This window comes from Vidua macroura, chromosome 2, assembly GCF_024509145.1.
Source record: "Vidua macroura isolate BioBank_ID:100142 chromosome 2, ASM2450914v1, whole genome shotgun sequence".
Taxonomy (NCBI): domain Eukaryota; kingdom Metazoa; phylum Chordata; class Aves; order Passeriformes; family Viduidae; genus Vidua; species Vidua macroura.
In genome coordinates, this window is record NC_071572.1 from 33,162,894 (window position 1) to 33,177,165 (window position 14,272).

Sequence of the window (14,272 nt, forward strand, 5' to 3'; positions counted from 1 at the left end):
AGACATCAGGTTCTGTCTGTACTGCACCATGCTGCCCTGGCTCTGCAGACCTGTTCTGTGTTCCTGATGTTACAGCTTGAACTCACAGAATTGCTGTTTTGTTTGCTGCAACACTGAGATTTTCAAAAAGAGACAAAAAATGAAACATTAATGACTCTGCTTAAAAAAAAAAAAAAACGGGGAGGAGTGAGGCAGGTAGGGTGTAATTCACTTTAGTAAAGGCAGAAAATAAAAATTAGGTTTTATTAGAACTTTCTACCATGCATGTGAAAGTTGGAAATACTTGGGACAGAAACTAATAGTTACTGCTCCATTTCATCAGGTTTAGTGCTTATTGTTTAAGAGAAATTAAGATTTTTCGTAGGACAGAAAAAAACCCAAGTTACCACCTGTGAAACAAAATTCTGCTGCCTTCCTTTCTTATGTGTCATAACATACAGGAGGAGTCAAACAAGAAAAGTGTCAAAGGTGTCAGAAGGTATCAAACAAGAAAAAAAGTTTTTGGTAAGAACTAATCGGAAATGAAAAAGTTACGCCTTTTGTGTACCTTGCTGCATTTTTCCTTTTAGGTAGAAAAGGTTATACCAGCAAAGAATAATTTGCTCCTATCAAGTCTATAATCCTTTTTGAAAAATAATAAAAATTTACATTATAAAAATGGGAAACAAACATCTCCTAGGACTAATGTCTGAATTGGCTTAAACTTTTTTCCCCCTCAGTGATCATAAAGTATGTATTTAATAGCAGTTTTAAGATGTTAAGAGACTAATTCTCTTACTGCTGAAAGTTAACTGGTAAGAATTTGAAATCATTCACATCATGATTAGTTATTTTTAAACAGTTTGTAAACAAAAAATCAGGTTTTATTAATTAACCATTTCTGCAACCAGTGCCGAGCCAAAATCATAGGCGTGTGAGACATCCTTAAACCAACGATGCTGTCAGGAAATTAGGAAATTTGTTCATTTGCTTAACTGAAGCTGGAAGCACAGAGAAGCATCTGGCTGACCAAAAGTCTTCTGTGAACTTAAAGACTGTTTCTTAAAGAAAATAATCTGTAAAACAACTTGTAAACAAGGTGGTTTAACAAAATACGAGTGCTTCTGACTTCTCCCATGCACCAGGCAGCCTTGTGTACACTCTCACCATGACAGACACCACTCCAGAATGGCAGCTCTCAAGCACAGATGTCCTAGGGAAACCTGTGATTGTGGAAACTTGCTGATAGATTGCCTGGAAAATCTCCATCCTATTTTGCTGAGGAAATTTCAGTTAATTTCTTTCCTAAAAATTGAGTTCTCTGCCACTCCAATACCTACATGTTCCTCACTTCCTGTGTACCTCTTCTGTCAGATGCTCATTTCTGCCAACTGTTGGAGTCAATTCCATGCCTGTGAAGCACCTGGAAAGAGCTGAGCAGGAGAAAAGATGTGCTGTAACCTAGCCATGAACTACTAAGAGGGAAGGAAGAAAAACATGTTCTCAAAGGGATGCATTCTTAGTTTCATACTATAGGTTAGAAACGCTAACCAAGTAACATCTCCACAAATCTATATCCTGGGTAAAACATGTAATTATCTGTCTGTGTCTGTTTTGGCCATCTTAACACCTTGGTTAGGGCTAATCCCAAAGCCAGCTGACAGGATCTTGGAGTAAGCAAGCAGGAGTTACTACTTTTGGCTGAACAATTTGCTTTAAAATTCAACTTATATAGTTGCAAAGTTTTACAATTTTACTGATGCAGTGTTTGCATTGTACAGCAAGTGTAATTTAACAAATACTTTCCATAATAAATAATGATTAACATCATTAGCGTTTATGTACTGGGATAGATTACACCTGATCACTGTAGTCAAGATTCTTGTAAACAAGAATTCCTCATCACTTGTAAACATGTTTGGGTACACAGGTATGTATTCCAAACCAAAATATAAACTGTGTTAAAGCTCTCATTAAGAAAAAGTAAACAGTCCCCCTTCTAATCAATCAAACTTCCATCTTTTTAAAAGATTAGAATCATATTGGTCACCTCCATGTTAAATAACTTTGAAACAAACACTTTAAATAGCCTTCATTTCCATAATTACTGATCTCTGAGAATAGATTTGCAAACAGGAAAAAGAATCAACTGACTAGAAAATTATTCACAAAGCACCAGCAGAGTTTGTTTTGTTGTTTTTTCTCTTTTTTTTTTTAATAAAGGCAAATTAAGCAATTAAGGCTCTAATACAAACAATTATGCATTGATTTCTAAAAATTTTTTCTACAGAACCGTTTTTTACCCTCTACAGCCATTATTTCTGTAGCTTCAGGGGAAAATTATACCAGTCCAGTCTAAAATGGCCACCTCAGACAGGAATGCAAAGAGATTTCAAAAATCTTACAGGCTTTTAATCAAAGTGTATAAAATTTTAGTCTAGAAAAATAAGTATGGATTGTATACAGTTAATGTCCTTGGAGACTGGAGAGAACAGTGTGCCACTCAAATGGCACAGGCATACTGAAAAATGCAGATGAGAGCATTCTTCAAAACTATTGGTGTGGGTTTTGTTTCTTGCTTTTTTTTCCTCACACTTTTAGCCTAAAGAAGTGCAAAAAGTATTGTTAGGTGAGAATCTAGTTGCTGGCAAGGGACTGATGAATTGGTGGCTGGAAGCAGCGCACGTGTTCCACGGGTGTGCTCTCTCCATCGCCGGACTTCAAATACTTGTCCAAAATAGCAATAATTTCATCATTTAGAATCTGGAACTTGCGAATTCTTTCAACCATTTTCTTCAAAGGCTGCAAACATCAAAAGAACAGACCCAGGAATTAGCTTTGGATATGAAAAGCCTTAGCCAGAAAACCAGCAAATGTTGTTACCTCATCTCTCCCAGCAATGTTACAAATGTTTCCCTTGCACTTCTAAGCAAGTGGAAATACATGGCGCATTTTGGTTTTTGACAGTGCTGCTTTGGTACAAAGAAGCTCCATTTACAGCTGCCTTGTCATTTTGGGAATGAACATATATAAGATGGAACGCATTAAGAAAATCTTATATATTTGTGACATCAGAATTCTGCTTGACCAGTCTTCTAACCCCAGCCTTAATATTTTGTTTCTGAAAATCCTGGTGCCCTCATTTTCAGCAATTCATTCTAAAAAAAGGATTGCCACATCTATGCTGCATCTGAGTACAAACAGCTCAGAGTTGTTGTCTTTATTACTAAAGCAAATACAGATGTTTTCAACTCACCACATTCTTTATAACCTCATCTTTGCCATCATGCTTTTGGACTTTCAACAGGTGGTAGCAGAAATCCAACACGTCAAAGCGCCGCTGCTGTCCCAAAAGCACAATGATCATACATCCAGCCCAGTGCAAGCCATCCCCAAAGCACTGCCTAGAACAGGAAACACACCACAGAGCACGTTTCAACTACATCTTCAAAACACAGACACAGCAAACACTCAGTAATCAGCCATGACACTAAATAATAAATATGTTAGACATTCATCTAGAAAGCAAAAGCTCTGGTATATTATCATTGGAGATATCACAAGCAATTCAAATAGATGCTTAACAAAAAACCAGAACTCTCCCTCCTCCTTGAATTTCACATAACAGAGTTACTCCAAAAACATTTACTCCCCATTAGACTCCTGTGGCATTACATTTCATTTTCAGTGGAAACAACACTTGCAAAGAAAATAAAGCGGGAATTCAACACCACTCTGCTCCTTTAGGCTGCAGGCATGAAAGGAAGTAAATGTCCTATGCTCTTTTCTAATTGCTCAATAAAAAGCATGTGACAGCTCAACAATTTTTCAAAATAAATATATTCTCAAAACCAACAAAACCAAGAACAAACAACAGTTCCTGGTTAACTTGTGTTAATCATGTTAAATTCCTGCTCTTAAATTCAGAAAAGAAATACTTGTTAAAGTTAGATACACAAATATTCTGCTATTTTATTTAAGCTGGGTGTTCATAGGGGCATGACCCCTATTGAAAGACATGTGCTAGGGCCCGTTTGTCACAGGATCATTCATTATACACAGGCAATACTTAAAATAGAGGGTTATTTTCACTACAGATAACAATAGTATCTGTGTTCGTGGATGATGAGCCCCTCATGGTGATGGCAGCACTTCTCCCTTGTTCTGCACTAAGCTCCTGCAGGCAGGCACAGAAACGCCTCCGTTCCAGCCCCATGACCACAACAGGACAAGCCATGCACTGTTGCCCACAGGGGCACTGCTGGCAGCACGTACTCCACAGTGAACTCATGTGTTCCCACGGGGATGCAGTAGACGAACTGCATTGCGCTCCAGAGGCGATGGAATTCCACACACTCATCCACATGCATCACCCCGTTGCTGGGCAGGGGTCCACGCCAGATGGGATCGTCCAGGAAGGAGCGGATCCTTGTCAGGATGACCTCAAACATGGACAGGCCGCAGCAGAGGCGTTCTTTGGTCAGCAAGTCCCCTTCCCTTGCGATTGCTATTTGCTGAAGTGGAGAGAAACAAAGAGAGAAACAAAGTGTAAAATCTGGTAAAAGCCACTTCACCACAGATTTTTTTTTTTTTTTAAATAAATACAGCACATTTTTCAGTTTCATGTGGTTTATTCTAGGAGAAATGTCTTCTGATTTAAAGTGAGGTCAGACACTGCTAACCTGGGGTCAGTGGAAAAACATTCAGAGAAAATTGTAAAATTCTTTTTAAGCAGACAGACTTAAAGTAAGTAACACTAACTGCAGTAATGCTAGTCCTGGATTTATCTCAGGGAAGTTTAAAGAATTCTTTGTCTGAATGGAGGCAGAAAGCAAAACCAAAGAGTTCAGTGCTCTGCTGTAGCTCCTGAGTGCGCTCTCCTGTACACCTCCCTCAGCTGCTGCTATTAGAGATGAGAAAGCTCCAAAGAGGGGCACCAACAGGCTCAGACAAAATCCGAAAGAGGAATGCTGCTTGTGCTTGTCCCAGCTTGTGCCATCACACAGACAGCTCTCTCCTAGTGCAGCAGCACCTCCTGAACTGCAGCACCTACAAGGACAAAAGCAGTCTGAACTCTGCTTCAGGGCATTCTGCTCTTACTTTCTACTATTCACATCTCAACCACTAGTAAACTGCTAAGATGAGCAGGGGATTAATGCACCCTCACACCAGGAGGAAAAGGAAACAATACTGAAGCTGCAAAGGCAGTTCAAGAATGTTCTCTTTGGTCATTGTTTCCAGGAGACCTCAATTCAAATGATAGCTCACTTTCCAAGAGTTTCTAAGTGGCTGAAAGAGTGACAAAATGTTTTAAAAACATATATACATGTGCACAAGAAAACTGATTGCTTTTCATGGAATTTGCAGGAGGAGCTCTCAGGCTGGACCTTACACTGGGAGGGTATCTCATGGTAAACATACCAATTAGCATTTTCCCCCAAATGTGTCACTTCTGCCCCAGTCTCAAATGTTTTAAACTTTTAAGCTTTAACAGCTCTTTCCAAATTTATGGATCTCAATAAAAATCATTTGTGTGAACAAGCTGGATGTGCAGGTTGAAGTTCTGACAGAACTATCAGGACAGGCTTTCTGATGCTGAGAAATTTCTTTAATTGCCTCTGACACAAATGAGAAAGACTACCTGGGGTGTGCCAAGTCTTTCAATGAGAGGAACCAAATGTAGTGAAGCATATTTTGATTCCAGTCTCTTCATTTTAGCATCAAGTCTTTCGCCCTCTGAAAGAAAAGAATAAAAAAAGCAAATAGAGAAATCATAAATTGCAATTAACCAAGAGAATTCTTATTTTAACACAATCTTTACCCAGCAAGGAAGAAAACTGTGTTCTTTTTAGGCAATTTAACTATTAAATAGCTGGTTAATCTTCCATGCACTTATAGAGAAATACACACATATTTTAAAATGGTACACTGCATCTGCAAACAGAAAGGAGGATTTGTAGCAGAGTACATCTAATTAACTAAATTCAAGGAAGAATATAAGGCTCTGTTATGCTGCTGTTGCCGAGATATTTGACCTCCACTTGTACTAGGACAACTAAGTTGTCTTTATGCATAAAATGTTTGTCTCTAGAAGGTGAGGTAAAATGAGGATGCAATCTTGTGTATAGCAAGGCTAAAAAGCAGCTGGCACTTCCTCAACACTGGCAAGTGGGAAATGTTCTCTGGCAAATGGGAAAATACCATTTACAATGGTCTGGTTAGTTTTATGCAGAGATGCAAATAGCTACTGTGAGCTTGGAAATATTCTCAGAGTTTTGTAGCTGATGGGATTTCTCCAAGCAGAACAAATCAGCTGCTCCAGCAGTGAGAAATTGAAAAGAAAGGAGACAGAGAAGAAACACAGAAATAAGGCAAAGGAGAGGGGAAACAGGTCACTTTCTCATGATGAAAGATGAGGAGAGCAGATACCACAGGAAGCAATCCTGCAAATATTCACTACTGCATACTCAATTTAGTGCAAAGCCAGTGAAAAATCTACAGGGACCACCTTTATTTACTTACTTGCTGAGAGACTCCCTACACTCCATTTAACTGACAATTCTATAAGCTAAACAGCAGCTTCAAAAAAGCCTCTCACTACATCCACAAAGCAGGATAATACTGCCCTGGGCATCCATCCTGCTTTCTTTCATGGCATTCCTCTTCCCCTTGTAATTTGCACAGAGCATTGCCAGGAAACATTTGTTTTTTCAGCCAGGCAAACAGACCTGGATGTGATACCTCTGACCTGTAATTACCAGCGCTGTGGTAAAGGGTGGCTGGAGGCTGTTACTGGAAGCACAGCAGCAGGAAGGGAAAGGGGAAAGCATTACCCAAGGAAGGTATTTTCACTTTGCCGATACCTTTCACGTGAACTCTGGGCAGGATGTTTTGGAATGGCGCTGCGTGCAACAGGTCACACACTTCCTCCAGAGACTGGGACAGAAAGAAAACGAGAGGCATTTAGGACAGAAGCATCAATCCCCAAAGCACACCAGACCCCCACAACGGGATTCCAAAGGCAGGCCGATGCCGCTGCAGAAACACCAGAGGGCAGCCGGCCTCTGTCACCACGGCAGGAGCTGCTCCGAGCCCTGCCTCTGCTCATGGATCACTCCCAAAGACCACTTCATTTCACCAGGTTACTCTGACCTCCCAAAGAAACTCCAGCAACTCCCCTCCCATCCTCAGCTGGCAGGTCATAAAGGACAGGGTATTTATTAAATAAACTAATGCAGAATGAGTAATTTCGGTGGGAAAGTGGCAGACAACTCCCGCACAGACAAAAGGGGGAAGAAGATGACTCACTGCTTGGTTATTTTTACCAGAGCCACAACCCATTACCCTAATGAGAACTTATCTTGGTGGGAGTGTCTCCCTGCCAGGCAGGCTGAGACATATGACAACAGCAGAGAATCATGTCTTAGGAAGTATTCTACATCTTTAGGGACGGGGAAAGGAAGACAGATGTCTCCTGTTTCTTTGCTCCTGTGTGTACACAAAGGGAAAATGCAGATGACCAGAAGCAGATGCATGACTTTTCTACGACCCTCTCCTTAGTTTTGAAGCAGAGACCCCACTAATTTGTAATCCCTCAACACTAATATTAGAAAAGTTGGTCATCATCCATACTCTTAGCAAGGCTATGGTGCTGGGGCTCATGCGCCTTTTCCAGTTCCTTTTCTAATTCCTTGATGTCAGCCAGGGAAATGCATGAGACCCACCCACTAGCACAGATATACTCAGAATTCCACTGCACTAAAATCTAGATTAGTTATGAGGGATGACCACAATGGAAAAATATTGAAATACATGACAGGACGTGGGGGCCTGACTGAGGACAAGAACAAGAGGAGAGGCAGCGAGCACGTTGGTGACTGGATGTGTGTGTGGGGTGTGTGACTGGAGAGGGTAACCTCAGTGGTGTCCCAAAGAAGGTACCTCCATGCTGGTGTCACTCTGGTACACCCTCAATCCTCCCAGGAGGGAGTAACAGCCTCGCCTGCCTGGCCTTTCACCACACACCCACTCAGCCCGAATCCAAAGGAATCCAGCTTCTCATTCTGTTTCAGCTGTGCCATTATTGACTACAGCTTTGCTGCGTGTCCCCCAGCCCTACAATTACACTCTACCATGAGGGAGGGATCCTCTAACACCATGAGCAGGAATCCTGAGGAACAGCATGTCTTCATTACCTTATCTAACACCGACAGCTTTAATACACCCTAGAGAAGCCTTCCGTGAGGGTTTATTTTTGTCCAACAGCAGGCCCCCAGCCAGCTTGCTGAGGAAATGACGTGGCTGGTTTGCAGTCAGCAAAGATCTCTGCATGCTGCCCAACCTCAGCAGCACCATGAGATTGCACAGCCTGGGCAGGGTGCCTGTATGCACAGCAGGAAGAGACCCCCCCCCCCCCCCCACTCAACATTCAACAACACCATGCAGGTAAAGAAAGGGAAGCCAGCAGATCTGTTGCTGTTCTGATCCATTATCAATGCCCGCCTTTCCTCTGTAAGCCCCCAATAGCATTGATAACAAAGAAATTACAGGTCTGGGCATCTTGTTTGATCAGCAAATAGTAATAACATGGGAGAAGGGTGGGAAAAGAAAACTGGAGGTAGGGATAAAGATCAATTGTAGCACTGTGCTGTGAGCTGTGGGCAGGTTTACACAGTGTAAGGTAAACTCTACATATATCAGAAGCAGCTGAAAGACTGACACATTTCAGAGTTTTGTTCAAGCTAGGACAGATGAGTGAATTTCTGCACCACTGTCAACCATCCAAGCAGCAACGAGGACGTCCAAGGATAACCTTACGATAACTTAACCTTCTGATAACTTAACCTTCTGATGTTTCAGACCTCAACAGGAATGATATGCAGGAAAGGAATACAGCAGTACCAGATGCATAGCTTGCTGACATGAAGAAAGACCACACTGTGACTGGCTGCAGGAGTGGCATATGTGATTATAATTTATGGTGAAGATTGCAATGTCAGATCCTCAGGTACCACGCAAGAGGCAACGTCTCTCACCCAGCAAAGTCAGGCATTGCTGTATCTAACAGACATGAAAGCCCCTGCAAGACTGTGAGAAATGAGTGCAGGGAACTGTTCCTACCCATCTGCCCATCAGTAACAGCAAACTCACAGATTTCAACCTTGTTATTGATGACGTTAGTAACAAAAATATGAGAGTACATTTTGAGAGACAGATGGATTTTAAACTAGCACAGCAGGCACCTACCAGACTCTGTTCAATGAGGAGGCAAAACAGGACAGCATTTCCCACTTCCCGTAAATTCTGGAAGCAGACAGTCTTCAGTTCTGCATATTCAACAATGTCCTTCAACTGATGGTGAAAAAACTCCAAGATACCTGAAATCAGAAGAGAAGTGGGAAAAAAAAGGTCTCAGGAGCCAGAGCAAATCTAGTGATGACCACACAGGCACACTGTTACCTCAGGAAAGCAGACAAAAGATACTGGCCATGTGAATAAGAGTCATAGAGATCAGGATTAATTTAAATTTCTCCTTCAAAAGCCCTTTTCTAACCAATTTGTCTATTCAAAGGTTGCACAAATGTGCCTCCATACACTGTTTGAGAATACAAATAACCACAGGTGCAGGTTTAGACTTCCCTCTCCATGTATCAGCACATGAGATTTTATCTCCAGACATGCAGCCTAGAGGAAACTGAAAGGAGCAGCATTTAAATGCATTAAAACTCAGACATTATGAAGTGTTAAGCCAGTGCACTGACCTTTTTAACTGGATAAATCATGCAAAGTGGAGTGCCTAACTTTTCACTCCTGGAAAAGGGAACTGGTATAAGAGCTAAGAAAAAAATACGCAGGAGCAGGAAGAGAGACTAGAGCTCTCATCTGCTTTAATCCCTGTTCCAGCCACCATTCCCCAACCTGCTGCACTACTGACAAACTCAATTCACAGCTGCTATTTTCATGGATGACAGAGCCAGCAAGGAGCTGAGAGCTGAGATACAGAGAAGAAGGGTGGTGTCAGCTATAACTCTGACAGTGCCACAGGGCCAGAGGTGATCTGTGACCTCTCAAAGCAAATACAGAGATCACAAGTCAAGCTCTGCAGGCAAGTGTACACCAGATCTTGCTGACAAGCACAACCAGAACACAGTTTCTGTCAAAGTTTTGCATAAGCTGTTAAAAAACAGCTAAAATTATGATTTTCAAACCCACATAGTTTACATAATCATGTGTCTTTTCCATCAAACTTCTCCTAAACAATGGCGATGCATAACATGCTGGTGGACTTCCAGTCCTTGCCCTCCAGCCCCCGAAAGGCTGTACAGTCCCTTGGTTAGAGAGAAGCCCAGGAAACCACAGGCTCAGCAGCTTCTGCAGAGACCCAGTCTGGTTATCTTTCAGAGGTTAAAGCCATGTGCAGGATGGGAGAGGAAGAGCAGCAGGAACTACAGTAGGTCAGACAGCTCTTCAGTTTTTGCAAGTTAATCCTTAGCAGCATTGCTCCATCTTTCTGCACAAGCCTGTCCCTTCCAAAAAGCCACCAAAACACTTGACTGAGAAGAAAATGCATCATAAAAAGCTTTCAAATTGCATGCTGCACATAGCAATTCACTTCCATTACACTGAATCAAGCCAGATAAATCTCCACCCAACTGCATCTAAAGCAACTGAGAGAAGACAAGGAAAGAGAACACAGACGCCCTTCCCATGAGCTCCCTTGACACAGCTGATGCACACTTCTCATGCAGGAGATCATACTTGGCTATCTACCCAGTGAGGCAATGGCTGAAGAGAGTACACAAACACAAAATCAAGCCTGCAGCTTATCTCTTCCAAGGAAATTCCTCAAATTCAGAGGTGTTGGAATGCATGAAATAGAAGCCTCTGACTCCCTCAGAGGGAGAAAGGAATGCAGGGATTGAATTGGAACCTTTAGAGAAACTGAAATACATTAAGCCACATAGACATGAAGTAAGAGTGTAAGTTTAAGTAAGTAGAAATATATCTAAAGTGCCTTAAGAAACTGTATTAGCTAGTAAAAAGCCCTAAAGCCTAGTTTACTAGTTTACAGTAGTGTTACCTTTCACAAAATTAACTTAGCTCTAGGCATAATGAAAATATAGCAGAACACTGCTTGCATTTCTAGCTACAACAGATAGATATGCATAGATTTTGTGTAAGAAATGACACTACTTTCACACATTAGAATCAAGGTTGGATAGGTGCAGGAAGAATGTTTTAGAATCATGTTTTTAGCTTATTGGACGATTTATGAATAAAATCCCCCTGTACTGAGGTGAAAAAAAAAGGAAGAAGAAAAAAAAAATGGTGTGGGAGCTGCTGCTGCTTCTGCTCAGGACATTGGGACTCTATTCCAGAAAGCTTTTAGCACAGACTTTAATACTCTGAACTCTTCACCTTTGAGACTGATGTATTCATGCAATAAATAACTTTACAGCAACCAACAGCTGCTCTTGTCTCTTTGAAGACCCAAGACCCAAACTTGACACAGAGGAACTTGAAAACATACAGTGAAGGAAAGAATTACATAGGTAACCCACACACTTCTACAGAAAGGCTCATATCACTAAAATTAGTAACACAAAACATCTGTAAAGTGCATGATGAGAGGATGGACATCTGGCTCTGTTACATCTCAAAGAACTGTTTGTCAATAGAAAATTAACAGTAATGACTGTTTCCACATGTATTCACTGGAGGTGAATTTCAGACCTAACTTTAGTACTTTGGTGACTTCAGAGAAAAACAGAACTGAAAAACTGATGGAGAAAGGTCAGACATAGTGAGTGCTTGCTGAGCTTAATTTCTTCCAAGGTAACACATTTACAACTAGCTAAAAAGCAAACAATGCCAGCACATCACCAATTCCCACCTCCCCACAATGCAGGGACTGTGGAATGGAAAAGCTGTGGGAATGGCTGTCAGTGCTCACTGAACACTGCAGGATACCAGTCAGTCACAATCCCCAGGTGTGTGAGGAGCACTGAATACTTGTGTTTGTCATTTAAACAGACCCACCCACCATGGCAATGGGATGCTGCAGTGCTGAATACCAGGACTCCCATTTTAAAGACCAGACTGAAAAGGTTGAACATTTTTCCCCAAAAAGTTTTTAATGTTAGGAAGAAAATGCAAAGTTAGGGAACTGAAATCAGCTTTATCACAAACTTCCAGTGTGTTTTAGTTACACATCCTAGTCTTCTTTTTGTGTTTGTTGATGAAAGGATTTCCACATCTAGAAAGAAAGGTTTTCTAAGTATGAACAGCAAGAAGTCAAATACTTTCCTCATTCCAAGACTTTCTGCAAACAAAAGGCTGATGTGTTATCCTGGACTTAAGTCTGTGCCTTGGAGGAAATCAAACTAGAACATCTACTAATGTTTCTGGTCTTATGATCTGTACCACATACACAGAGATTGATGGTGAACCAACAGAAGGCTTGGAAGACTCCCTGAAACACCATGAGGAGCTGTGGACTTCTCCACAGGGTCACCATGGAGAGAAAGCACTATCCAAGCAAACAGGATATTGGTGACATGCGTGGCCATGGACATGCTCTTCCCATTATCTTGTGGGTGGTGGGTGGGGAGCAGCTTGGTGAGAAACAGAAGCTGAGCAGAACAGCAAGGAAGATTCTGCTGCTGCAACATGGAAACAACCATTGGTCATGACAGAGATCGAAAAGAGTAGGGTTTTCAGATTCCATTCAATCTCCTACCCAAATTTGAATTTTGTGGGGAGTTTCAGGAAAAAAGGCTGACATCTGGAAAGATAAGAAATATTTTTTCACTAACAGTGAAATCCTGAGAATAACTCATTTCACCTGAAGCAAATATAAAGGAGCAGGATGGCACAGAGAGAAACCACGAGCAGCACAGAGAACTGTCACCAGAAACAAGAGACTGATACTGAAAGTGTGAATGAAACCAAAATGAGACATTAAGTCCACTCAAAAGCAGCAGAACAGTAAAAGTCAAAGAGGCTTGAGGTTCATACCATAAAAATTACTTACTGTCTTTTACAGCCACTCCAGGTGACAGAGCTCCTCTCAAAGTCCTTAACAAAGTTCCTTATTTCTTCACTCAAAGCCCCAGTCTCCATATACAGATATATAAATATGCACACCCACACACATTCATGAATAAATTGTGATATTATTTTGAAAATCTGACAGCCAGTATTCAGCATGCAGGTGTTCCAAAAGCTGCCATCATTAGCGTACTTTTTCCCTTTAGATCAAGAGCTTGATTTACCAGCAAAACAAAAGAAAGTTTACAGAGTTACACGGGCTATTTCTGATGAAAGACCAATCTGCTCCCCAGTGGAGTCCTGTGGCAGAAATACATCATCATGTTTTCATTAATGTTTGAGCAATGCCATTCCAAATTACACTCTGTGCACATTACACAGAGGTGTATTTTTATGAAAGACTATGCATGCCTACTAAAGCCCTGGAAAAAGAACAAGTGTCTTAGGAAAGTTAATTTCACTTAATTGCCTGCAACCTTCCTTCTTCCTCTAATTCTGTTTGTGGGTGGAATTCATAAGTTACTGCATTAGTTATATATACACAGAACTTTGCAAGGTAAATGAATCAAGGTTTTTTTGCTCCTCCTCTCCAAGAAAGCAATTTTAATTAAATCCCTCTATTCCTGCAGATGGGACGACATTAGGTGTCATAATAATTGATTATATAATCCCAGTTTCTGATTTGCACAGATCTCAACAGAAGCAAAGACTGTTGCTATAGAATAGATCAGAAAAGTACAGTAGATTAGTAAAGGATTAGGTTCCCTCTCTGCTTCCAAAATCCTATCTCAACAGCACTCAAACAGCAGATGCGAAGTTTCTGCTGTGCAGTCTGTACACTGATTAATTTAGGAAGTCAGAGCAAATCAACACATGCAACTCAAAGTTGGTTGGATTCCTTCAATTTGGTCACCTTTCATTTCTCAATTAACATCTACAGACTGAAATCAAACAGAGCTTGTTCCAGAGCTTTTAACAATTCTGGTACCTAAAAGATTAGGATAAAAATGAGGTATTAATTATAGAACTGAATTTCTGACTACAAAGAAACTGGACCTTGATTATAATTCTTGGTGTAATTGTGTTTTGGCTTATTTTCTGCAAAGAATTGACTTGACTATTATCAAATAAAATCTACTAATCTGCAATAGCACAGCTGCTCCCAAGAAACTGGGTGCTATAATCACCTTTAGTTTATGTTCACTTTCATAGAGACCTTCAAATGCTGCATCCAAATACTTCT

The 14,272-nt window shown here is 41.0% G+C and overlaps 1 protein-coding gene across 3 annotated transcripts in view; it reads right to left on the reverse strand.

Moving 5' to 3' along the window:
* Positions 1–1,794: 1,794 nt before the first annotated feature.
* The window catches only part of CYFIP1 (cytoplasmic FMR1 interacting protein 1), a 75,045-nt gene continuing 62,567 nt past the window's right edge, over positions 1,795–14,272 (reverse strand). For all 3 annotated transcript variants that reach the window (XM_053972025.1, XM_053972024.1, XM_053972027.1), the window contains 6 exons: positions 9,226–9,356; positions 6,843–6,915; positions 5,621–5,715; positions 4,255–4,493; positions 3,236–3,383; positions 1,795–2,781 (listed from right to left, as the gene is read on the reverse strand). In XM_053972025.1, coding sequence (XP_053828000.1) covers positions 2,617–2,781; positions 3,236–3,383; positions 4,255–4,493; positions 5,621–5,715; positions 6,843–6,915; positions 9,226–9,356 — 851 coding nt within the window. In that variant the 3' untranslated portion in view covers positions 1,795–2,616. The remainder of the gene's footprint in view (positions 2,782–3,235; positions 3,384–4,254; positions 4,494–5,620; positions 5,716–6,842; positions 6,916–9,225; positions 9,357–14,272) is intronic.